A 27,423-nucleotide genomic window follows, 5' to 3' on the forward strand; every position below is an offset into this window, starting at 1 on the left:
GTGCCGTAGTTCAGGCTGTTCAGTTAGCTAAGCCGTTGGTCGCAGGCTCTATAGCGTGCGCTGTGTGATGACGGTTGTCACTGTAATGACATCATTTTGGAGCAAGACAGACAGACAGACAGACACAATAAGGCAATTATATATAGACTAGAAGGTGGCCCGATTCTAACGCATCGGGTATTCTAGAATTTATTGTGTAGTTAATGTATGATTTTTGTTATATATATAGATGTTGTGTGTAGGTGTCAAGTGTTTGTGTAGGGCGCTGTAAATGTTCTGGGTGTTGTCTGGGTGTTTTGGGGGGAGGTGTGCACCCCCCATCGTGCTCCATCCCCCATGCTGCGCACCCCCCATCGTATTTCATCCCCCCATTCTGGGCACCCCCCATCGTGTTTCATCCCCCCCATTCTGGGCACCCCCCATCGTGCTCCATCCCCCCATGCTGCACCCCCCATCGTGCTCCATCCCCCAATGCTGCGCACCCCCCATCGTGTTTCAACCTCCCATTCTGGGCACCCCCCATGCTGCACCCCCCATCGTGTTCCATCCCCCATGCTGCAAACCCCCCATCGTGTTTCATCCCCCCATTCTGGGCACCCCCCCATCATGGTCCACCCCCCATCGTGCTGCATCCCCCATGCTTCACCCCCCATCGTGCTCCATCCCCCATGCTGCAAACCCCTCAGAGAGGAGTAAAATAGGAGGAGTATAATGGGAGGAGTTGTCCTGGAAGGAGGTGTACAGGTGCCCAACGTGTAGGGGGTGTGGCCTAGCGGCATAGTGGGGGCATGGCCTAGCGGCATAGTGGGGGCGTGGCCTAGCGGCATAGTGTGAGGGGGCATGGCCTAGCGGCATAGTGTGAGGGGGCGTGGCCTAGCGGCATAGTGTGAGGGGCGTGGCCTAGCACCATAGTGTGAGGGGGCGTGGCCTAGCACCATAGCATGAGGGTGCGTGACCTAGCAGGATCGTGAGGGGGCGTGGCCTAGCTGTATAGTGTGAGGGGGCGTGGCCTAGTGCCATAATGTGAGGGGCGTGGCCTAGTGGCATAGTGTCGGGGGGCGTGGCATAGCGGCACAGTGTGAGGGGGTGTGGCCTAGCGGCAAAGTGTGAGGGGACGTGGCCTAGCTGCATAGTGTGAGGGGGCGTGGCCTAGCGACATATTGTGAGGGGGCGTGGCCTCGCGGCATAGTGAGGGGGCATAGCCTAGCGCCATTGTGTGAGGGGCGTGGCCTAGCGGCATAGTGTCAGGGGGCATGGCCTATCGGCACATTGTGAGGGGCGTGGCCTAGCGGAATAGTGTGAGGGGGCGTGGCCTAGCGGCACCGTGTGAGGGGCGTGGCCTAGCGTCATAGTGCGTAGGCGTGGCCTAGCGGCATAGTGTGAGGGGCGTGGTCTAGCGGTACCGCTTGAGGGGCGTGGCCTAGTGGCACCACGTGAGGGGCATGGTCTAGTGGCACAGCGTGAGGGGCGTGGCCTTGCCAAACGGCCAATCCATGCGGGGGGCGCGGGCCAGGCCGAGCCCAGCGGCCGATCCGTGTGGGGGGGCGGGGCCAGGCCGAGCCCAGCGGCCAATCCGACGGTTGTCACTGTAAGGACACAATGTCACTGTAAGGACACAATTTTGGAGCAAGACAGACAGACAGACAGAATAAGGCAATTATATATATAGACTAGAAGGTGGCCCGATTCTACGCATCGGGTATTCTAGAATTTACGTATTGTGTAGTTCATGTATGATTTTTGTTATATATATATATATATATATATATATATATAGAGAGAGAGAGAGATGTTGTTGTCTGTAGTTACCAAGTGTTTGTGTAGGCGCTGTACATGTTCTGGGTGTTGTCTGGGTGTGACGGGGGGTGAGAGCGGTGTTGTATGTGTGTTGCGTGTGTTGTGTTGTTTGTGGAGCGCTGTGTGTCTGTAGCGTTGTGTGTGTGTTGCGCGGTTTGTGTGTGTGTGGTGTGTTTTGGGGGGAGGTATGTTTTGTGCAATGTGTGTGTTGTGCGGTATGTGCGTATATTTGTGTGTGCCGCGGTGTTTGTGTGTTGGGTGTTGTGTGTGTGCAGCGTTGTCTGTGTGTGTGGGTGTCTGTGTAGGGCAGTTGTTTGTGGTTCCCAGTGTGTGTGTGTGTGTGTGTGGTGTGTTGTGCAGTGCGCGCGCGTGTGTGTGTGTGTGTGTGTGCATCAGCCTCTCTTCTCTCAGCCTACCTCTCCCAGCCTCCCTCCTCCCAGCCTCCCTCAGCATCAGCCTCCCTCTCCCAGCCTCCCCAGCATCAGCCTCCGCAAGCATCAGCCTCTCTCCTTCCAGCCTCCTCCAGCATCAGCCTCCCTCTCCCAGCCTTCCCCAGGATCAGCCTCTCTCCTCCCAGCCTCCGTCCTCCCAGCCTTCCCCAGCATCAGCTTTCCCCTCCCAGCCTCCCTCAGCATCAGCCTTCCCCAGCATCAGCCTCTCTCCTCCCAGCCTCAGCCTCTCTCCTTCCAGCCTCCCCCAGCATCAGCCTCTCTCCTTCCAGCTTCCCTCAGCATCAGCCTCCCCTTCCCAGCCTTCCCCAGGATCAGCCTCTCTCCTCCCAGCCTCCTTCCTCCCAGCCTCCCCCTCCCAGCCTCCCTCAGCATCAGCCTTCCGCTCCCAGTTTCCCCCAGCATCAGCCTCCCCATGCATCAGCCTCCACCAGCATCAGCCTCTCTCCTTCCAGCCTCCCCTAGCATCAGCCTCCCCTTCCCAGCCTTCCCCAGGATCAGCCTCTCTCCTCCCAGCCTCCTTCCTCCCAGCCTCCCTCAGCATCAGCCTTCCGCTCCCAGTCTCCCCCAGCATCAGCCTCCCCAAGCATCAGCCTCCACCAGCATCAGCCTCTCTCCTTCCAGCCTCCCCCAGCATCAGCCTCTCTCCTTCCAGCCTCCCTCAGCATCAGCCTCCCGTTCCCAGCCTTCCCCAGGATCAGCCTCTCTCCTCCCAGCCTCCTTCCTCCCAGCCTCCCTCAGCATCAGCCTTCCCCTCCCAGTCTCCCCCAGCATCAGCCTCCCCAAGCATTAGGCTCTCTCCTTCCAGCCTCCCCCAGCATCAGCCTCCCCAAGTATCAGCCTCCACCAGCATCAGCCTCCCTCGTCCCAGCCTCCCCCTCCCAGCCTCCCCCAGCATCAGCCTCTCTCCTCCCAGCCTTCCCCATGATCAGCCTCTCTGCTCCCAGCCTCCTCCAGCACGCCGTGCTCCTCTGCCGACACTCACACACCCGATCGCATCCACTCACACACACCCGATCGCATCCACTCACACACACCCGATCGCATCCACTCACACACACCCGATCGCATCCACTCACACACACCCGATCGCATCCACTCACACACACAGACACTGACGATATCGCACATACGCGCTTATACTCACAACATCCGGGGATATCACATGCTTCTGGCCATGTGATCTTCCGGCAGGTCCTGGAAGATCACAACAGCACAGTCCCGCCGCCGAGAAGCAAGCGATATCCCAGGATGTTGTGAGTATGTGGATGCGATGTGATGTGTGAGGTGTGTGTGATCTGATTTGTGTGTGTGTATGTGTGTGTGTGTGTATGTGTGTGTGTGTGTATGTGTGTGTGCTGTTATGTGTGTGCTGTTATGTGTGTGCTGTTATGTGTGTGTGCTGTTATGTGTGTGCTGTTATGTGTGTGCTGTTATGTGTGTGCTGTTATGTGTCTGTATTTTCCGCCGTTGCAGGACCTTGATGTGTGGATGCGATGTGATGTGTGTGAGAGTGAGTGTGAGCCGGTGTACACTGGTAACTATGATACACATCGGGTAACTAAGGGACCTTAGTTACCCGATGTGTATAATGGTTACCAGCTTTCACGGCCTCCGTCAAGATGCCAGCATCGCAAGGTTATGTGTGGCGCTGCTGGGATCGTGACGGAGCCGGTGTAGAAGCAAGCGATATCCCAGCATGTTGTGAGTGTGTGGATGTGATGTGTGAGAGTGAGTGTGAGAGTGAGTGTGAGAGTGAGTGTGATCTGATGTGTGTGTGTACTCACCTGGGAGTCGCGGCTCCGTGTCAGTTGGGGCAGAGCGAGCGTGCATTGCGTGAGGGGGGCGGGGCCTGCAGAGAGCCGGGGCGAGAGGCCAATCCGTGTGGGGGGGCGGGGCCATGGCGAGCCCAGCGGCCAATCAGCTTTGTGTCACCGTAAGGACACAATTTCGGAGCATGACAGACAGACAGATAGACAGACAGATAGACAGACAGACAGACAGACAGAATAAGGCAATTATATATATAGATGATCTGCTCCATTGCAACTGTCACTCAACAAGCAGCTAATTTTACAGACTTCACTTTCTTGGATTTCAAACCTAAACATCCGAGCTGACCATTACATGTATGTATAGAATCAGCCTGATAGTGCCAGTATAGCGTTGGCTTTAGGTTATAAACGAAAATCCTGGTGATTGGTTCCCTTTAAGGTACCATACAATATACTGGAAATGGGAAACAAAATTGAAGTGCGGTGAAATGGGTTTTTTGAGTTTTGTTTTTATAGTGTTCATTTTGCACTAAAAATTACCTGACAACATGACTTTCATGTCATTCCAGGTATACCAAATATTTGTGTATGTATATATATTATTTAAGTGGTAAATATATATATATTATAATAGTCTAGAAATACCTTTCCTCCATTACTCCTGCTTGACTGATGGCTCCTTTACCTGAAGTCACACAACATAGCGGCTGACAGTCAAGAAGGAGGAGGTGGCACTGACTGGAGAATAGAGCTGGAGTGACAGAGGCTTCAGATCTACCATAGCCCTTCAGCCTCATTTGCATATCAATTCAAACGTTGATTTCTCAGTAACAAAGGAACGGACTGGCCATGTAAAGCTATTGCTGGACTTGTCTTCGAAAAATAGCTACATTCACATATAATTTGTGGAGTGAAATCCTGCTGACAAATTCCCTTTAAACTGTATTTTTTTAACCTGCAGAAGTTTCATTGGTTGTTCTATATACTGTATCGCAGTATATAGACAAAATGGCGTATTTGCCATTAACCCCTTAACGACCGCGGGCCGTAAAATTACGTCCTAGCGGTCATAACCTTACTGCCCGCGGTCTGCCGCCGGCAGCATGCTGCGATCGGCGCACATCTCAGCTGATTTTCACAGCTGAGATGTGTGCCTGCTAGGCACGAGCAGAATCGTTATCTGCTCGTGCCGTTTAACCCCTTAAATGACGATGTCAATATGTGACAGGGCCATTATAAGCGCAATCGCGGTAAACTTTTACTTACCACCCGATACCGGAAGTCACGTGACGCGATCATGTGACTTCCGATAGTTGTCATGGTAGCACAGGGTCATGTGATGACTCCTGTACTACACATGAATTGCTTTCACTTTTGCTGTGCCCGTGGCACAGTGAAAAAGAAAGTGAGCGTATCTGCTGTTTACAGCTGTATAGCTGTGATCAGCAGATAGATAAGAGCGATCGGATTGCTGATCGCAATAGCCCCCTAGGGGGACTAGTAAAATAAAAAAAAAAAGTTAAAAAAAAAGTTTTAAAAAATTAAAAAAAAACCTAAAAGTTCAAATCACCCCCCCATTCACCCCATTGAAAATTAAAGGGTTAAAAAAATAAAAAATATACACACATTTGGTATCGCCGCGTTCAGAAACGCCCGATCTATCAAAATATAAAGTCAATTAATCTGATCAGTAAACGGCGTAGAGGCAAAAAAATTCCAAACGCCAAAACGACGGGTTTTTTTTGTCGCTACAACTTTTGCGCAAAATGCAATAAGAGGCAACCAAAATGTAGCATCTGCGCAAAAATGGTACCGTTAAAAACGTCAGCTGATGACACAAAAAATAAGCCATCACTGAGCCATAGATCCCGAAAAATGTGAACGCTACGGGTCACGGAATATGGCGTAAAACGTGCGCCACTTTTTTCGGACAAACTTCCGATTTTTTTTAACCCCTTATATAAAAGTAAACCTATACATCTTTGATGTCTACGAACTCGCACTGACCTGAGGCATCACACCCAGACATAATTTTTACCATATAGTGAACACAGTGAATAAAATATCTCAAAAACAATAGTGCTATCGCACTTTTTTTGCAATGTTTCTGCATTTGGAATTTTTTTGCCGTTTTCCAGTACACTATATGGTAAAACTGATGGTTTCATTTAAAAGTACAGCTCGTTCCGCAAAAAATGAGCCCTCACATGACCATATTGACTGAAAAATAAAAAAGTTACGTCTCTCAGAAAAAGAATGGCGAAAAAAAAAAACGGAAAGCGAAAAATCGGCCGGTCGTGAAGGGGTTAAGTCCAGCTGCTGGCTGGGTTTCAAATAAGGAAAAGGATGGCAGCCTTGGGGGCCTTCAGCAGGCTCCTGGCAGCTATGACAATCCATTGGCACCCCATGAACACGTTGCAGAAGGCCAATGGAAGCCACTGCACAAGCACACTGGTGATCAGGCTATTTAATTGCTGCTGTCAGTAGTTGACATTTAAAGGGAATCTGTCAGAGGGTTTATGCTATTTAGTCTGAAAGAAGCATAATACAGGGCAACTGGTAGATCTGGAGCAGAAAAAACAGTGATTAAAATGACAGTAAGCAGCTCAGTATGTGATATATGGAATCAGGGTCTCTGTCTCTACATTATGCTGTTCTCAGATGTGGTAGCAAAAACATGATGACAGATTCCCTTTAAAAGATCTGTATTCTGTGGTCTAGTCTAGGTTATTTATTTATTCCGATATTTGTATTGATTTTGGTGTTATGGTTTAGACCAGGGATTCTCAAATCTTCTACTGAAGCACTATCAGACAGTTCAAGAAAAGGTACACGCCTCATCTGATGGACCACTATGATGTCGGGGCCTCAACATTTGTAGTGGACGTTTGTTTTTTTTGTATACTGAACTGAACGAAATAATACAAGATAAGTGCAATAACAAATATAAAACTAGTCAATTGAGTTACTGTCACAAGCAAGGTTTTACAAACATCGCTGATTGGTGGCGTCAGGATCTGTGAAGACTACAGATTCTGTCACTCTGTCTGCTAACCTTTCTGATGTATGTGATCAGTGTAGGTAGACTCGGGCATAGACCCACAGACTTGTACTTCATAGACAGGTTAGCAATATTTAATCTCTGCTGGACTGCTTGTTAGTCTCCTTTGATCACATGCTGTGGGGGAGGCAGTCACAATCGCTCCCATGCTATATATGCTGGCTGCACATTTCCTTTAATGCCAGCTATAGATTCTCTATACTGGTCTGTGAGGTGTTGTGATCCAGACTTACTGGTGGTTGTAGTACTTTATTGCTGTGAGCAGTTGTTATGTTAAACACCTGTTGTCTTTTTGTTGCTGCCTTACTTCTCTTGCTTTTCTCCTTAGTTTTTTAAAGTTTGTTCCTGTGATTTTGCAGCGTGTCTATGTTTTGTGTTTTTCCTGTCTGTCTTTATCTGTGTTTCCATCACATTCCTGCCAGTTCCTTCCCTGGAGGGGAGGGAACAGTTTAGTTTTGGCCAGGAGAATAGTAAGGCATGGACCACCAGCAGCTCCACCATCAGGGGTAATCCAGAGGTTAGGGATAGCCTAGGGTCCCTTAGCATGAGGGACAGTATAGGAGCCCCCTGGGCATTGCTAACCTGCAGTCACATTGTAAAAGTTACTATACTAAATATTGCTTCATACATAGAAAGGACTGGGAAAGATAGGGTCACTTCTATAAAAACCATTGAATATCCCTAACCACTAGCTGGCACCTCACTTGTAAGGCCAACCTAACAATTTGAGAAACACTGTTATGTAGTTATTTTTTCACATTGATTTAAAGGTTAATATTCTGGGACACGATCTGTTGTATGTATTTATTCTGGGGGTCTATATTTACTCTGAAGTTTGGTCTGAGATGGAATCTATACTTAGCGTTGCTGTCTATAGATATTCTGCATTTATTTTGAGATCTGTTTATCCTGGGGTTTGGTTTTGGGGCTCTTTATAAGTTCCATTCTATGATGAACAGTATGTATGTACTACTTGTGAATATACAGTAACCATTAGGTTAGCAATGTTTGCTTTATCTGCGTAGTGCACCAAAATGCCTTTTCCCAGCCCTGGATGCACATTCACAGTACTTGGTGAGTCTGTCTATGAAGGTATGCGATATTGGGCAATTCAGCAGAGGACACTGAGCACTCGGCATTCAAAGATACAATAGCCTTGCCCCTGAATTGCGTTTTCAGTGCCTTGCAAAAGTATTCCGCTCCCTTGAATTTTTCAACATTTTCCCACATTTCAGGCTTCAAGCATAGAGATAAAAATATTAATGTTATGGTGAAGAATCAACAACAAGTGGGGCACAATTGTGAAGTTGAACGAAATGTATTGCCCTAAACTTTTTTAAAATATAAAAAACTGAAAAGTGGGGTGTGCAATATTATTCATCCCCTTTACTTTCAGTGCAGCAAACGCACTCCAGACATTCATTGAGGATCTCTGAATGATACAATGTTGTCCTAAATGACTGATGATGATAAATATAATCCACCTGTGTGTAATCAAGTCTCCGTATAAATGCACCTGCTCTGTGATAGTCTCAGTGTTCTGTTTAAAGCGCATATGGCATCATGAAGACCAAAGGCCCAGTCACACTAAACAACTTACCAGCGATCCCAACAACGATCCAACCTGATAGGGATCGCTGGTAAGTTGCTAGGAGGTTGCTGGTGAGATGTCACACTGCGACGCTCCAGCGATCCCACCAGCAACCTGACCTGGCAGAGATCGCTGGAGCATTGCTACACGGGTTGCTGGTGAGCTCACCAGCAACCAGTGACCAGCCCCCAGCCAGCAGCGACACACTGAAGCGATGCTGCGCATGGTAACTAAGGTAAATATCGGGTAACCAACCCGATATTTACCTTGGTTACCAGTGCACGCAGCTACACGTGCAGAGAGCAGGGAGCAGCGCACACCGCTTAGCGCTGGCTCCCTGCTCTCCTAGTTACAGCACACATCGGGTTAATTACCCGATGTGTGCTGCAGCTACATGTGCACAGAGCTGGGAGCAGCGCACACCGCTTAGCGCTGTCTCCCTGCTCTCCTAGCTACAGTACACATGGGGTTAATTACCCGATGTGTACTCTGCTACACGTGCAAGAAGCAGGAGCCGGCACTGACAGTGAGAGCGGAGGAGGCTGGTAACGAAGGTAAATATCGGGTAACCAAGGGAAGGGCTTCTTGGTTACCCGATATTTACCGTGGTTACTAGTGTCCGCAGAAGCCGGCTCCTGCTGCCTGCACATTTAGTTGTTGCTGTCTCGCTGTCACACACAGCGATCTGTGCTTAACAGCGGGACAGCAACAACTAAAAAATGGCCCAGGACATTCAGCAACAACCAACGACCTCACAGCAGGGGCCAGGTTGTTGCTGGATGTCACACACAGCAACATCGCTAGCAACGTCACAAAAGTTGTTCATTAGCAGCGATGTTGCTAGCAATGTTGCTTAGTGTGACGGGGCCTCAAGGGACACAACAGGCAGGTCCGTGATACTGTTGTGGAGAAGTTTAAAGCCAGATTTGGTTATAAAAAGATTTCCAAAACTTTAAACATCCCAAGAAGCACTGTGCAAGCGATCATACTGAAATGGAAGGAGTATCATACCACTGCAAATCTACCAAGACCCGGCCGTCCATCCAAACTTTCATCTCAAACAAGGAGAAGACTGATCAGAGATGCAGCCAAGAGGCCCATGATAACTCTGGATGAACTGCAGAGATCTACAGCTGAGGTGGGACAGTCTGTCCATAGGACAACAATCAGTCGTACACTGCACAAATCTGGCCATTATGGAAGAGTGGCAAGGAGAAAGCCATTTCTCAAAGATATCCATAAAAAGTGTTTAAAGTTTGCCACAAGCCACCTGGGAGACTCACCAAACATGTGGAAGAAGGTGCTCTGGTCAGATGAAACCAAAATCAAACTATTTGGGCACAATGCCAAACGATATGTTTGGCGTAAAAGCAACGCAGCTCATCACCCTGAACACACCATCCCCACTGTCAAAATTGATGGGAAAATGGATGGCGCCAAATATGGGACCATTCTTGAAGAAAACCTGTTGGAGTCTGCAAAAGACCTGACACTGGGACGGAGATTTGTCTTCTAACAAGAGAATGATCCCAAACATAAAGCAAAATCTACAATGGAATGGTTCACAAATAAACGTATCCAGGTGTTAGAATGGCCAAGTCAAAGTCCAGACCTGAACCCAATCGACAATCTGTGGAAAGAGCTGAAAACTGCTGTTCACAAACGCTCTCCATCCAACCTCACTCAGCTCCAGCTGTTTGCAAAGGGAAGAATGGGCAAGAATTTCAGTCTCTCGATGTGCAAAACTGATAGAGACATACCCCAAGCGACTTGTGCTGTAATCGCAGCAAAAGGCGGCGCTACAAAGTATTAACTTAAAGGGGACAAATAATATTGCACACCCCAATTTTCAGTTATTTATTTTTTTAAAAAGTTTAAAACAAGCAATAAATATCGTTCAACTTCACAATTGTGTTCCACTTGTTGTTGATTCTTCACCAGAACATTAAAATTTATATCTTTATGTTTGAAGCCTGAAATTTGGGAAAAGGTTGAAAAATTCAAGGGGGCCGAATACTTTCACAAGGCACTGAATATATTGAGCAGCCTGTATAGACTAAGGATATATAATATTCTAGTATTCGCCAGTTTCTAGTGGGACAATTCTACTTTGAAAATGGATTTGTTGTCCTCTGCGATGGGTAGAGCTTAGCACATTAGCTATATCTATGGAGTATCTATGGGGTTCATGCAAACGCTTTTATAAACAGACTAGCCCTTATTAAAATCAATAGCTCTAGGTAATGTGAAATGGTTGACAACAAATGCAGTAAAATAAGGTATATAAGGAATCAGTTTGAGCTGGTCTGTGGACAACAGTCCATGTTATTCATAATTTTACATCATATTTCGCAAAGTACGGGTATCAATGTAATTTGCAATTGTTGAGGGCCCATGACCGTTAATTCCCAGTGGGCCAAGTAACTCTAAAGGCACACATACACATTGGACTAACGTCGGCTGAATGCACCAACCAAAATAGCTTTAGACAATGGTGTAGTGTGTATGGGAGTGCCAATCCGACTGATGGACAGGAGAGATGTTGATCGTACGTGACCAATTTTGGAGTGGCAACAGCTTTTTTCTCCCAAAGTTAATGTACTGGCTGACATGTGCAGTTGAAACCAGAAATTTACATACACTATCTAAAAAGACACATCTGCGTGTTTTTTACTCACTAGCTAACATGAAATCAGAATAAACCTTTGCCTTTTTAGGCCAATTAGGTACTTGCATATAATTGTTTGCACAGATGAACGAGGCACCTTCAAGTATCTGGAAATTGCACTCAAGCATGAACCAGACATGTGCAAGTCCACAATTCTCTTCCTGAGATCTTAGCTGATTTCTTTTGACTTTCCCATGATCCTCCACAAAGAAGCAGAGTATTTCAGGTGTGCATTAAAATACATCCACAGGTGTGTCTCTAATTAACTCAGATGTTGCCAATAAACCTATCAGAAGCTTCCAAAGACAAGACATCGAAAAAAAATGTGGAAAAAGAGAAGCGCAATAGGGTCTTACCCCGGTAGATTGGGGGGGTATCGAGAGGATAGTGGTACTCACCTATAGGGGTTGTGACAGTCACAACGCCTATAATCGCATGTATGTAACTCCACAGTCACGGCAGCGGTCCCCGGGTATGGCAGATAAAAGAGAGCAGTAGAATCGGGTGTCCAAGCCGCGCCAATGACTAATCGATCACGAACGTAGGAGATAATTGTAACTTTAATGGAGCATAAGTCAACGCGTTTCAGAAGCCACCGCTTCCTTCCTCAGGACAAAGATAGCAAAAGTACAACAAATCTGCTGTAAAGAGGATCCTTTTTAACACACAGTTTTTTGCTTTTTCATTTTTATTCATTAGTTGATGTCCTTTACATTTTAATCCATGGGACAATGTTATATGAATTTGATAAATATACTAAGAAAATGGATACATGTAACATACCTTGCTACCTGTTTTTTTTTTGTTTTTTTTTTATAAATGTACAAGATTCCCGCCGATTTTTTTCAAAAAGGGGTGGATCATGATGTCATTACTGTGTATATAAAGCTGTAAGGATCCTCTTTACAGCAGATTTGTTGTACTTTTGCTATCTTTGTCCTGAGGAAGGAAGCGGTGGCTTCTGAAACGCGTTGACTTATGCTCCATTAAAGTTACAATTATCTCCTACGTTCGTGATCGATTAGTCATTGGCGCCGCTTGGACACCCGATTCTACTGCTCTCTTTTATCTGCCATACCCGGGGACCGCTGCCGTGACTGTGGAGTTACATGCATGCGATTATAGGCGTTGTGACTGTCACAACCCCTATAGGTGAGTACCACTATCCTCTCGATACCCCCCCAATCTACCGGGGTAAGACCCTATTGCGCTTCTCTTTTTCCACAGTTTTTTTCGATGTCTTGTCTTTGGAAGCTTCTGATCGAAAAAAACTGTGGAAAAAGAGAAGCGCAATAGGGTCTTACCCCGGTAGATTGGGGGGGTATCGAGAGGATAGTGGTACTCACCTATAGGGGTTGTGACAGTCACAACGCCTATAATCGCATGCATGTAACTCCACAGTCACGGCAGCGGTCCACGGGTATGGCAGATAAAAGAGAGCAGTAGAATCGGGTGTCCAAGCGGCGCCAATGACTAATCGATCACGAACGTAGGAGATAATTGTAACTTTAATGGAGCATAAGTCAACGCGTTTCAGAAGCCACCGCTTCCTTCCTCAGGACAAAGATAGCAAAAGTACAACAAATCTGCTGTAAAGAGGATCCTTACAGCTTTATATACACAGTAATGACATCATGATCCACCCCTTTTTGAAAAAAATCGGCGGGAATCTTGTACATTTATAAAAAAAAAAAAAAAACAACAGGTAGCAAGGTATGTTACATGTATCCATTTTCTTAGTATATTTATCAAATTCATATAACATTGTCCCATGGATTAAAATGTAAAGGACATCAACTAATGAATAAAAATGAAAAAGCAAAAAACTGTGTGTTAAAAAGGATCCTCTTTACAGCAGATTTGTTGTACTTTTGCTATCTTTGTCCTGAGGAAGGAAGCGGTGGCTTCTGAAACGCGTTGACTTATGCTCCATTAAAGTTACAATTATCTCCTACGTTCGTGATCGATTAGTCATTGGCGCGGCTTGGACACCCGATTCTACTGCTCTCTTTTATCTGCCATACCCGGGGACCGCTGCCGTGACTGTGGAGTTACATACATGCGATTATAGGCGTTGTGACTGTCACAACCCCTATAGGTGAGTACCACTATCCTCTCGATACCCCCCCAATCTACCGGGGTAAGACCCTATTGCGCTTCTCCTTTTCCACCTTTTTTTTGATGTCTTGTCTTTGGAAGCTTCTGATAGGTTTATTGGCAACATCTGAGTTAATTAGAGACACACCTGTGGATGTATTTTAATGCACACCTGAAATACTCTGCTTCTTTGTGGAGGATCATGGGAAAGTCAAAAGAAATCAGCCAAGATCTCAGGAAGAGAATTGTGGACTTGCACATGTCTGGTTCATGCTTGTGCGCGGCTTGGACACCCGATTCTAAAGACAAGACATCATCATATGGGCTGTCCCAGATTGTTTAAATCATAGTACTCTTAGTATATGTAAACTTTTGACTTTGCAGAAAGTAATAAAAATACCTTAAAACATTCTCTGCCTCTCACATTTTTCTGGTCTTTGGCAAATATAAATTATTTTGGTTCTTATTGACCAAAAACGGGAAAGGTTTATTCTGATTTAATGTCAGATAGTGATAAAAACATGCATATGTGTCTTTTTAGATAGTGTATGTAAACTTCTGGATTCAACTGTAAGTCGACGGATATCTCATAAAGAGCACAGGCTGACTGAGCTCTACTGTGTCTGGGAGGATCGGCTGTAAGGACTGTCGGTCGAACAATCAGCTGGAACATTGTTCGGCCTACAGCTGTCTAATCTGTAAACATTCCTCATTCGTATTACTACTGAGAATACAAAATTTCACTTTAAGTAATATCTTATCTTATAACCTTCCAGCAGATAAATTAGAACAGTTTATTTTTTTATAAAAAAAAAATACAAACTCAACATGAATACTGTAGGGTAACCATACAAACGGTATTTTATGTGATAAATGTGATGTATTGTGATGTATTTTGCTGCAATGGAGTGAAGAAAAGAAGACTTTGGCTTTACTCATCCATCCATTCTGTCCGTTCATTGATCTGCCTATTCAAACTCCTTAAAGGTCAGGAAAGGAACCTTTAAAAAGGTCAGGTATTCTCACATCATGGCTACAAGTCTGAAGAAGACTGAGGCACAGCTTATAGGCGATATTATCATCACTATGAGGTAAGTAATAGACTATGGTCTATCTATGGGCAAGGTCCATTTACATGAAACGACTATTGTGACCTGGCTACTCATGATAATTGTGCAGTCTAAAAAGGCTGCTGATCACTCAATGTGAGCAATACACTTTTTCATTGAGTGAAGTAATCTTTTGTGCCAAAAGGTCACAGTTCTCAGCACTGCATCGTTCGGTGTAAAGAGCATCGTTCGGTGTAAACAGGAGATGCGTTGCAGAGAACAATGTACACATATTCAGTGCGCCTATAAAAAGCGATCTGCCTGTGTAAAGAGGCTATTAAACAATTGACGATTGGTAATCCTTTACTGATCCGCGGTTGTTTAAAAATTCAAAACTGGGTAGTGTAAATACACCCTTAGGGTATGGTAATGTGCTTAGTATCCAGATAACAAAGGATTTAATTTGTGCGTGAAGATAATAATAAAGCTGTTTTTGGTCAGTTCTAAACCCAATTAACTGTGTCTGGGTGTGCCCCTCGTATAACTCAAATTATTTAGATCCCATGAGAAACTTGTCCCCATTTGGTCACAATACATAAATACTCATTGTTACCTGCTTTCTGATCTTCCTCGCGTAGTTGCTTGGCCCGGGGCTGTATACTTCTGCGAGTTGTAGACAGTCTAGCCCCATGCCGACTCCTTGGTTCAGTTTGAGTTTTCTGGCGTGAAAGTAAAGGCCTTCGTAGCTGAACCAGGTGAGAAGGAGAGAAAGCCCCCTGTTACACCATAATACAGGGGAGATATTAACACTCAGGAAGATTCAAGCTCATAAGTGCCATTGGGCACAGGTGGTTCAGAGAACCGTGTCAATAATTATAGGTTCCTTGCATATCTGTGTTTTTTCCTATGTTGGCGATGGACCTCAGATTTACTTATGAATGTGTTTGACTTTGCTTCAATCACAATATTATTGGTGCTCCATTCAAAGTTTACGCCACTGATTGGCGTCACAGATCTGGCATTCATCACCTTTCCAGTGCATAAGTGATAAATGAATGTGATACAGGAACTATTAAATGTATAAAGGTTTGCAATAACATTAGGTACATTTTTTGAAAGAATTATAATTCATCTTCTCAAAAAACATCAAATATCCAAGGAACTATAATAGTGCACTATAAAGACCACAAAGTCTAAGTTACAAGTTGCCTAATATAACAATGACATGTGACAACAATCCCCAAATTAAAGGTGACATGTCCCATCTTTGATATAACATAAAGTCAGTTTTGTATCTAAAAAGACTCAGAGCACTTAGCGTTAGCAATCAATTAGCATGAAGTTTTTATTTTATTTTTTTAATAAATTGGAAAATCATACATGGGTTTTAATTGGTTGCTATAATTAACAAGGCAACTATCCGCCAGGCCATTTTCATTACATGTGCAGTTTTGGTACATATTTTGCAAGAATTAAGTCTTATCAATAGTGTTGAAGATGAAAGCATTTAAAAATACCCTAAAAATGTAAAATTAGCAGTAATAATAAATAATGCATTTAGTAAAAATTGCTGTAATTGATCAAATGGCACATTTCTAAGTATTATGCTGCACTCTTTATATATACAAGGTATATATATATATATATATATATATATATATATATATATATTATAGATAGATATATTTATATCTATACATGTATGGTGTATACAGTACATGGACAATAGTATTGGAACACACTACACCCAGAGAAGCTTTTCTAAAATTCCATCAATGGGCATTAAATAGGTTGTCTACTACTTAGACAGCCCCTTCTTAAATACTGATGTCCCCAGAGTAAAATAAAAAACCTTATACTGACCTCAAACCCTGGGATTGTTTTGACCACTTGGCTTCAAGTCTCTCGACACTTGCATGACATTGTATTGTCATGTCAACGCTGCAGCCATTCAGTGCCATTAATGGATTGCAGCCTTCACACCGCCCCCACACGTCAAAGTTTTGTCCAAGGGAAAGGGAAGCACTGCAGCCAATTAGCCACTACTGATTGGCTACAGCGCTCACTTGACATAACAATGTTACGTGACATTACTAGAACAGTGATAGTGCGGGAAGTGAATGTAAAGTTTTTATTATATAACTCGGGGGACTACAGCATTTAAGAAGGGGTAGACCAAGTAATAGACAACACCTCTAATATGGAGCTGGTCTACTCCATGCACCTAAAACAGTTTCCACTCCTTCGGGAAGGCTTTCTACAAGATTTTGGGTGTGTCTCTGTGAAATGTTGCTGTGTCGCCCAGGGAATGGGGTACTCTGTCCTAGGCAGTGTACACCTGGGGAATGTCACTTTGGTGGCCGTTGCCCAGTCACGTGCCCTGGGTGCTTTTTAATGGGGAGTATTTGCAAAGGAGATTAAAGTCATTTGTGTGACGCAACCTGTGGGTTGCAGTTAAGATGGTGGAACTGCCACTGCTGAGTAGATTATCCCCAGGGCTGGTGGTAATGGCAAGCTGTGGTGGTAGGCCCTCCGCAGGTAGGGCTGAGCCTGGGAGATGTATGACAGAGTAATAAGGGAGGCCACACCGTGGGTTGTAGTTAACAGTTTCTACTCACTTTTGACCCATTGGATGGCTGGTTCAGGTCCCTGTATTTCCAGTGCCAGTTGATGACTCGGTTGCTCTGTCCCCGCCACCCTCATTGTGGTTGTGTCCCCGTAGTGTGGAGCGGTTTGGGGCCCAACTGTCCCTTTTTGTGGCAGTCTCTGTGTCCATACGGCGGGCAGTGTGGACCCTGTAGGGCTGGTCTGTGTCCCGAAACCTGATCCTTTCTTTACTGCTGGTGCCCCTGGATCTTTGGGTCAGTGAGGTCCATGAAGGTTCCCTCACTGTGCAGGTATTTGCCAGGCTGTCTGAAACTGTTGCCTGACCTAAGGCCCTGTGCCCCGTCGGTGCTCTGGTCCCAGTGGAACTCGGATATACCTGCTCTGGCGACCATTCTTCTGTGCCCCCGGGCCACTGGTACACGACCCAGCTCTAGGCACATCTTTCCACTTTCACTTACTACTACTCAACTCCTGTAGACTGACTGCTGTCCCCTCCCACCAGGTTTTCTAGTCCTCTGGTCTGGCTCCGCCCTCTAGGTGGCCATCCCCTTGTGTCCGACTAACCAATTACCACTGGTGTGGAGTGGTAACTAGGATTTTGGTGTATCTAGGTGTTGCAGGCACTGGTGTTCCAGGTCCCTGGGGGTAGGCCCTGCATCCCCGTGAGGATGCAGTTCCCAGTAGTGCCCTGAGTGGCTCAGGGGCGCTACATTACCCCTCCATCTAGAAGAGCTTTTGTAAGGTCATCCACTGATGTTAATTATAACTGGCATAATGCAATTGAGCAAGTTAGATTCTGGCCTTCCCCCCACCCAGACTTGTGCATCAGACAGCCAGAGAGAGAAGATCGATTCATGAATCCACAGAACACGTTTCCCCTACTCCAGAGGCCAGCTGTGGTGTGCTTTACACCACTTCATCTGACGCTTGGTATTGTGCTAAGTGATGTAAGGTTTGTGTGCAGCTGCTCATCTATGGAAGCCCACGCCATTACGTGTTTGGGCAAATTTAATGCCAGACCAGGTTTAGACTCTGCAGTTATTCAGTCAAGACAGCGCTGGCAACTTTTATGCACATCACCAGTGATCGCACCCGGCAATTTTATGTGGTCTTCACTTTGTGGCTGAGTTGCTATGTTTCCCAAACACCTGTAGTTTTGAATAATACCATTAAAGGTTGATTGTGGAACATTGAGAAGGGAAAAAAAAAAATCACAAACAACTAAATTCAATGATTAAAGAAAATCTGTCGCCAGATTTTTGCTACCTAATCTGAGAGGTATGTAGGGGCCGAAACCTTGATTCCAGTAATGTGTCACTTACTTGTCTGCTTAAAGTATTTTAATAATATCATGATTTTATAAGCAGGAAATTATCACTAGAGGACTACTTGGCCTGCTGTCAGAAAGTCCAACCCCGCCCCCATCACTGATTGGCAGCTTTCTGCCTATGCACAGAAAACTGCCAATCAGGGGTTATACAGAGCTCAGCATTCACAGTAGATCTTCAGATGGTAAAACACTTTGAATCAATACTGCAGCAACGACTATGTGATACATTGCTGGAATAGTGTGTCCCCCCACTACATCATGCTGCTCTCGATGTCGCAAAAACTGGTTACAGATTCCCTTTAAGAGGTGTATGCCAATACTTTTGTCCAAATATAACCATAGATTGGGTAAAGCTGGTGCATTTTATGACTCCTTGTCACACCCTTTTTTTTCACTATGCATGTAACATAAGGTTACTCAAAATGGATTAGCCACTCTAAGGGGCACTTTGCACACTACGACATCACAAGCCGATGCTGCGATGCCGAGCGCGATAGTGCCCGCCCTCGTCGCAACTGCGATATCCTTGTGATAGTTGCCGTAGCGAACATTATCGCTACGGCAGCTTCACATGGACTCACCTGTCCTGCGACCGTCGCTGTGGCTGGCGACCCGCCTCCTTATTAAGGGGGCGGGTCGTGCGGCGTCACTGCGACGTCACACGGCAGGCGGCCAATAGGAGCGGAGGGGCACCTCCTTCCTTCCGCATATCCTACGGAAGCCGCAGTGACGCCGGTAGGAGATGTTCCTCGCTCCTGCGGCTTCACACACAGCGATGTGTGCTGCCGCAGGAATGAGGGACAACATCGGACCGTCGCGTCAGCATAATCATGGATTACGCCGACGCTGCACCGATGATACGAGTACGACGCTTTTGCGCTCGTTAATCGTATCATCGAGCCTTTACACACTACGATGTCGCATGCGATGCCAGAAGTACGTCATTTTCAATTTGACCCCACCGACATCGCACCTGCGATGTCGTAGTGTGCAAAGCCCGCCTAAGTTTTGCTGCAGTGTGCTGAATGCATTGATCTACAAGTTTTTGATCTAGAAGGCAGGGGGAATACATATGTTATATTTTAAAATTTTGGAGGGCATACTATTTGTGACTATTTGTGATTATTTGGAAAGTAAAAGTAAGATCCAAAGCCATATTTTAATTTTTGGATACATTTTGGAAAAGAACAAAATGATAAAGCTGCAAAATAAAAATCATGTTAACAAGTTAATACAACAGAATTATAATAAAGTTATACAGAATAATTCACTGCAATTTTAACATTGCAACCTATGATTGCATAACTACATAAGGTTAGAAGATAAAACATGCAAAGAAAGGTTAACAAGAGAAGCTAAACCACAAACCGTCAGGAAATGTTATTCTGTACCATTCACACGTTATATGCACATTCCCTAATGAACATTGCAAAGGCCAATAACTCTGGGTAAGATATCTATTATGGCTCACACTACAATATTGTAGAAGCAGCAGACTTCTAAATTTAAGGTTAAATTGTTGGTGAAATTAACAGGATATTTCACAAGAAGAAGATAGGGAGGATGGTGCTCATAGAGTTGAGATAACAATTTGTATAAATGAAATATTCTGTGCAATTTTGTTACAAACAAGTTAATCTTTTATCTTTGAATGATACAAATAATTCTTTCATGTACGGTTTGTTCTGTAGAAATGTGAAGATATCTTTAGAAAGCGTTTCGATTATTGTATGGGACAACTTAAAAAATTAAACAGCCAACTATGAGCCACGAATTGGGCCACCAAATTCAAATTAACAACCTCCTCCTGGCATTATTTCAGTGCTCATCAGTGGTGTAGGTGATTGGAATTTTTACATAGTCATCAAAGTATTACCAATCCAACAAGAAAGCCAACATAGCAAGGGAAAGCACCCAGGCAGAAAGGAAGCATGGAATAGGCAAGAAATGGTTGAAAGGGTTTTCTGACAGCCGTGGGAGATGAAATCAGCTGATCGGTATAGGTCAGGTGTCAGTACCTGACAATCTGACACTGATGACTTATCCTAAGAATAGGCTATCATTTTCTAAGCCCTGGAAAACTCTTTTAATAAGCAGAGGAAACAATGGCTAATAGATGACTAAGGGAAATGGGCGAAGCCTAAATCGGTTGTCTCACCAAAACATTAGGATAGGTGATAAATATATGGATGCTAAGGGCTCTACTTCAGGCATCCACAAACTCTTTCCCAAGAACCCGTTTTGGTAGAGTTTGAATGTAAAGGTGGTTAAGCATGCATACCAGCCAGGGCCGACATCAGCACCCAGCGCAGCCAGGCAAGTGCTGGGGCCCTGGACAGCCGGGGGGGGTCATTCGCCATTGTCAGCAGCGGTGATTAGTTCTGCGGTCTTGCAGTTCTCAGGCCAGCAGCCGAAATTTTCTGGTTACCAGCCCTGCACTTACTCCCAGCGTGCTGAATGCTGCTTGCAGGTGTATAGAAGTTCATTTGTGGACAGAGCTCGTTTTTGTCCCACAGATAAAGAGAGAGGAGCTGCTGCGCCAGGCAGCATCACCAGGCAGTGGGCCCAGAGCTGTATGTGCCCCCCTGTTTCCCCCCCTAGCTGTATGGGCCCCCCTCAGAGCTGTATGTGCCCCCCACCCCCAAGCTGAATGTGCCCTTGCAGAGCTATATGAACCATCCCTCAGAGCAGTATAGGCCCCCTAGAGCTCTATGTGCCCCCCTAGAGCTGTATGGGCTCCCTAGAGCTATATGCCCCCCACACCAGTAATATGTATGTACCACAGTAATGTGCATGTCCCTCCAGTAATGTCTATGCCCCTCCAGTAATGTCTATGCCCCTAGGTAACGTCTATGCCTCCCAATAACATCTATGACCCTAGTAACGTCTATGCCTCCCAGTAACGTCTATGTCACTCAGTAATGTGTATGCCCCCAGTAATGTGTATGTCCCAGTAATGCGTATGCCCCCCAGTAATATGTATGCCCCCTGGTAATGTGCATGCCCCCAGCCTCCACTGATGTATATACTGTAGCCCCCAGCCTCTCTTGTGATATATATCCTGTAGCCCCCAGCCTCTCTTGTTGTATGTATATGCTGTAGCCCCCAGCCTCTCTTGTTATGTATATACTGTAGACCCCAGCCCCTACATGTGTTTGTGAACTTGTCTTCAAATGTGTATATGTACAGTATGTATTCCTTTATATGTACGTATCTGTGTAGGTGCGTGTGCATAAAGCCCACTGGGACTTTTTTTGCCTGGGGCCCACAAAAACCTGGAGCTGACCCTGTCACCTCTTCAGTCAACAGATGGAGAAAGGTGGTATTTTTTGAGCAAGTGCTTCCTCTGTTTACTAAAAGGGTTTTCCAGGACATAAATATTGATGACCTGTTCATAGAATAGGCCATCAATATCATATTGTGGAGATTTAATATCCAGCACATCCTTGATCAGCTCTTTGCATCTCATGTCACAGCTGTATGTACACAGAATAACTGCTGGAACAGGAGAGCTCAGTAAAGTCAGTACACTGCTGTACTTAAAGGGGTTTTCTGAGAATGAGATAAAATGGCATCCCTGGCATAACTCAAACCGAAGCCCATCCTAGTTACATGTCATTACGGTTGCAGACTGAAGATATTTAGCTCCCAAGACCAAGACCTTTGTGTCAACTGAAAAGAGCCGCAGTCAGTCTCTGTGCACTATTAAGCTGTGGGACTGATAGAGGAGAAGGATGAAGCTGGAGATCTCCTAGTCAAGCACAACATGAAAATATTTGTTCACAGCTGACTGAGGTATATGTGATACAGCTCTTGTGAGTTTAAACACAGGTCTTGATAGCTGTATAACTTCATTCTGCAATTCGGACTAACATGAACAGAAAAAAATGTTTGCTGTGACAGCATGGAAATCCAAAAAAAATATGTATTATGTAGTTTGACTACAGAACTTAGTAGGACTGATATACAAGCTAGCTTAAACAAAGGACATTGGAGTGCATCTGAAACATGTAGCTATCACTATTTGTTAGGATTATTCTGATGTTCAGTCATCATCTATTTTAATATTTATTTAATATTTTAATCCACCTGATCTATCTATTACAATAAATAACATCACGCTCTCGCCAGTACCCAAAGTTCGCTTCCTCGGAGTGACCTTTGACTCTGCCTTGTCCTTCATACCACACATCCAATCCCTCACCACCTCCTGCCGTCTTCAACTCAAAAATATTTCCAGAATCCGCCCTTTCCTCAATTCCCAATTGACAAAAATGCTAGTGCATGCCCTCATAATCTCCCGCCTCGACTACTGTAACATCCTCTCCAGTCCATCCTTAACTCTGCTGCCCGAATGATCCACCTCTCTCCTCAATACCACCCTGCTTCTCCTCTCTGCAAATCCCTCCATTGGCTCCCAATCTTCTATCGTATCCAATTCAAACTACTAACACTGACCTACAAAGCCATCCATAATCTATCTCCTCCGTATATCTCTGAACTAATCTCTTGCTACACTCCACAACGTGATCTCTGGTCCTCCCAAGATCTCCTTCTCTCCTCCTCTCTCATTCGCTCCTCACGCAACAGACTCCAAGATTTCTCCCGAGCATCCCCAGTCTCCTGGAACTCGCTGCCTCAGACAATCTACCACACTTACACTCATCTGTTCAGAACTGCCTATAATCTTCAATGACCCCACCACCTAGCGGAGCTGCCGCCCCACCCCCCTGCGGAGCTGCCGCCCCACCACCCTGCAGAGCTGCCGCCCCACCACCCTGCGGAGCCGCTGCCCCACCACCGTGCAGAGCTGCCGGCCTACCTACACCCCACCTACTGTCTCCTCCCCAAAACCCTTTAGAATGTAAGCCCGCAAGGGCAGGGCCCTCTTCCCTCTGTACTAGTCTGTCTATTGTAACTTGTAGATGTACTCTGTATGTAACCCCCTCTCATGTACAGCACCATGGAATCAATGGTGCTCTATAAATAAATAATAATAATAATAGTATGGATTTTTAATATTGGATTTTGATATCAACCCAATAAAAATGTAATTTTAATCATTTTTTGGAGCTGGATCCTACTTTATGGCACGTGATTAGGATGGGCTGCTGTTTGAATTGTATTGCGGACACTATTTTATCTGATTCTTGGAAGAACCACTTTAAGCACTGCAGCTCAACTGCACGCTGTCATCAGGCTATGCTGTCCTGTGTAAGGGCAACATAACATCCCCATACAGGACAACATAGTATGATGACAGAACTCATTCCAATGGGATCTGAGCTGCGAGTTCACTCTCTTATTACTACAAACTACTCAAAAAATAGGCTATCGAGAACCATGAAGCACAATTGAGTTCAAGTTTCTCTCTGAAGAAGCTAACCAACTCTCAACTAATCATGCAATCATGCTGGAGATAATTAAAATGAGATAAGTGAATATTCATTATTAGTCCCATACAAACAAACACCTAGAGATAACTTCACACCTACAGATCGGGATAGGAAATGAAAATGTTGCGCAAGCGTAAGTGCCCTGTGCTGTCCAACCACGTCATCTTCAATTCCCCTGGATCTTATATTCATGAAAGATACTGGGAAGGAACAAGGCTATAAACATGTAATATACTATTACAACATTATGTGAGTATTAGAAGGTAAGATCTTGGATATTTAGTACTTCTTCACCCATGTAATGACTGGAGTCACCACATTTCTCATCCTGAATCTTACAGTTCATTGTTATACAAAAATGGGGGCACATCAAGGTTCATCACAGTGTCCCATTCACAGGTGAGGTCTAAGTGAAAGGTATGGGGATAATGATGGTTAATGTGTTACTATCACAACATAGACAAAGACAATAGAGAACCCCAATCTAATTGTCATACTCGCAGTATATTGTTAGCCTGACTGTATACTCCTACATACTATTTATGACCGAGTGTCCATTGTTTCTAGCTTCCTGTATGATAAGGTTGCAAGGTACAAACATTAGAAAAGCAGCTCTGGAGCACATATTGATGCTCTTATTAGAACATGAATGTTCATGATCATATAAAAGGGTAAATATTAAAACCGCTATTGTATGTTTCAACCCCCCATAAAAACTGCTGCAAGAAAATAGGCAATGCTGTCTTTGGCATTAGATATCACACTACATGTTGCACAATAATCAGAATCTGATCATGGCCGAACCATCTATTTTCTACACATTGCCTATAAGTGCCCATCAACTAGCATAGCACATGCAGTATGTATATAGCATAAGCACAGAAAAAGCGTAGCATATAAGGTGTCATATAGCGCTGAAGGTATCGTAATCAGAGGCAAAAGTATACACACTAGAATAAAGTATATATCCGAAGATTTACTTTACAAAATGATAAACTGAAACAACGAATGACAGAGGTAAGCAGATGAAATGTTAGGAGATCATGAAAGACACGTGGACAGATAAGAGGTGATTGATGCAAGAACACAGACGTTAAAGGAGAAAATTCAGACTGAACACTTTATTAGCACTTTTGTACAGTATTAACACATAGCTCCATTTACTCCACCACTGAAATGAAGACCATCCAGTCAACTCTTCATGGATGACTTCATCCTCTGTGTAGCACTTACCTGCCTCAGACCTCTCTTCCTTCCCAGTGGTGGTTGAATGAGAAGGTTCTGATGACCAGGCTCACTCTGCACACTGGCTACCCTGTTGAGTGTTAACAGCATTAACACATGGAATGCACACACATGAGAAGGAGGTATGGTGGATGTCCACAACGAAGACAAAAAGGTTCGGGATTGGGAGACTATTATAGTTATATACTGTTAGCATAACAGTTGAATCAGAGGAAACTGTTAATACCACGATCATGTACTGTACCCCACTATCAACTACTATAACTACTACTGCAAGTACAGTAAGACCAGTTTATGTCACCATCAGACCATCAAAGTTGATTGGTGAACATGATTTATTTTCACCTTGTCAGAAACATATTTTTGTTACCTTAAGGAAAAGCTAACCCTAAGGCTTGCCATACACTTTAGCTCAGTGGTACATCACCTGTTTTTGGTTTGAAGGGCACATTGTCAAATTAAACCAATCTCAAGGGACTCAATAAAATTTGGATTTTAGGTGATATTAACTTCTGAGATATTTATGGCACAAAGAAAGGATATTCCATAAATATATACCTAATAGGTATATAATAGCTCTATTTGTACGACTGTCACCTATGAGAGGATAGACATTGCCTTCTTCCCTGTTTACAATTCAGAAAGAAAGACTATGGGTGCACAATACTGATACTGCCAAGGGCTTCCATACTACAGTGAATACAGCAGCACTCATGAAGGGCTACTGCTTCACTTCATCTACTCCTTTTTGTCCAATACGAAAGTCAAGTATGTTCCTCGATTGGCTTAAAGGGGTTTCCCGCCATCAAAGTTAATTTCAAAGTTGATTTTAATGAATAGATCTAATAATAATAATAATGATAATAATAATTTCCACAATTGGATGTGTTTAAAAAAGATGTTCCTGTGCTGAGATAATCTTATATATGTGTCCCCGCTATGTACTGGGTAATGGCTGTGTCTGACCGTACAGGGACATGGTCTGATTATACCACATCTGCTGGGCAGGGGAAGACACATAAGAGATTATACAGAGAGCACAACATGGGATCGTATCGGATTCTTTTTTTGAGGTAAAGCATTTCTCTGCCTGTTTTTAAAAAATTATTTTACCACGTAGAAAGAATAATATGCGATTTCATGCTATAATGTCTGTATACTTTATTACTTCCTTCCCGACCCAGGAGATGTAGTATGATCAGACCATGTCCCTGTACGGTCAGACACGGCCATTACACAGTACATAGCAGGGACACATATATAAGATTATCTCAGCACAGGAACATTTTTTTAAAACACATCCAATTGTATAAATTATTATTATTCCAAGATCTATTGATTAAAATCAACTTTAAAATGAACGTTGTTTGTGGGAATACCCCTTTAATCCTGTGACCAGACTATAAAGCCAAACAACTAATCTTTGATTATGCCAAAAAAAGTAGAAAAAATCAAGTACTACTCACCATCCTTAAAAATCCTTTTATTCAGTCTTACTAAAACATGATGGAAGTGAGCAGGATGCATATAGGATGATGGTCGTTTAGCGTCTGTACAATGGGTCCCAGTTGACTGGATTTTTAAGTATCGTGAGTGATACTTAAGTTTTTCTACTTTTTTGGCAAATTCAGTGACTTCTCAAGTATAGCACCATGATATCCTATTGTTGTAGTGTTGGCTCGATTTTCCTTATAAAGCCACTCAAGTTGGTGCCGAAGACTGTTTTATATTTTTTAACTAATCTTTGGTGATGCTCAATGATAATAGTGCAGTCTAATAGATAATTTCTTAAAAGAAATTTTATTGCAACAATAACTAAATGATGGTATATAAATCTTCTTTTCGAAGACTTATACACCTTAATTCGGTAGGTGCTGCAATTTTATTCCTTTAATTTCTGTGCTACACATGGGTCAGAACTCCGTCATTTTGCCATAATATGGGTACCCCAGAGATGGCCACGCAGCGCACTATTAATACTTACCTGTCCTTTTGGTGCTACTTGCTTTTCCTCTTTATGTTGACATGGAAAATATATGTAAGCAGCCAGCAAACAATGCCCAGCATGTCTCTGACCAAATGGTGAAGGGCTGCATAGTAGTGATCACAGGCTGCATTTGGCTCCAGTCCATAGATGGTGCACTCCTCGAACACTCATTCAGCCAACTACAATTCCTCTTGACCAAAAGTTGAGCATGCATAACTTCCACAAGATGATGGCAAACATGTCTGCCATTGTCTTATGTTCCTTAAACAATGAGGGTAGGGCCTCTTTAAAATAACTGATCCTTCGTTTCCCCATCATCGGTCATCGGCAGAGGGTCTGAACATTGCCATATGGATTACATGGAAGGCCAG

At 44.4% G+C, this 27,423-nt stretch overlaps 1 protein-coding gene across 10 annotated transcripts in view; it reads right to left on the reverse strand.

The window, feature by feature from the left end:
- The window catches only part of UNC80 (unc-80 subunit of NALCN channel complex), a 288,351-nt gene that overhangs the window by 19,167 nt on the left and 241,761 nt on the right, over positions 1–27,423 (reverse strand). For 6 of the 10 annotated variants that reach the window (XM_075317556.1, XM_075317548.1, XM_075317551.1 and 3 more), the window contains 2 exons: positions 25,054–25,135; positions 15,101–15,263 (listed from right to left, as the gene is read on the reverse strand). In XM_075317556.1, the coding sequence (XP_075173671.1) occupies positions 15,101–15,263; positions 25,054–25,135 (245 nt within the window). The remainder of the gene's footprint in view (positions 1–15,100; positions 15,264–25,053; positions 25,136–27,423) is intronic. The other 4 variants (XM_075317555.1, XM_075317550.1, XM_075317554.1 and 1 more) reach the window with 3 other exon arrangements.

This window comes from Anomaloglossus baeobatrachus, chromosome 7 (assembly GCF_048569485.1).
Source record: "Anomaloglossus baeobatrachus isolate aAnoBae1 chromosome 7, aAnoBae1.hap1, whole genome shotgun sequence".
In the NCBI taxonomy this organism is placed as follows: Eukaryota; Metazoa; Chordata; class Amphibia; order Anura; family Aromobatidae; genus Anomaloglossus; species Anomaloglossus baeobatrachus.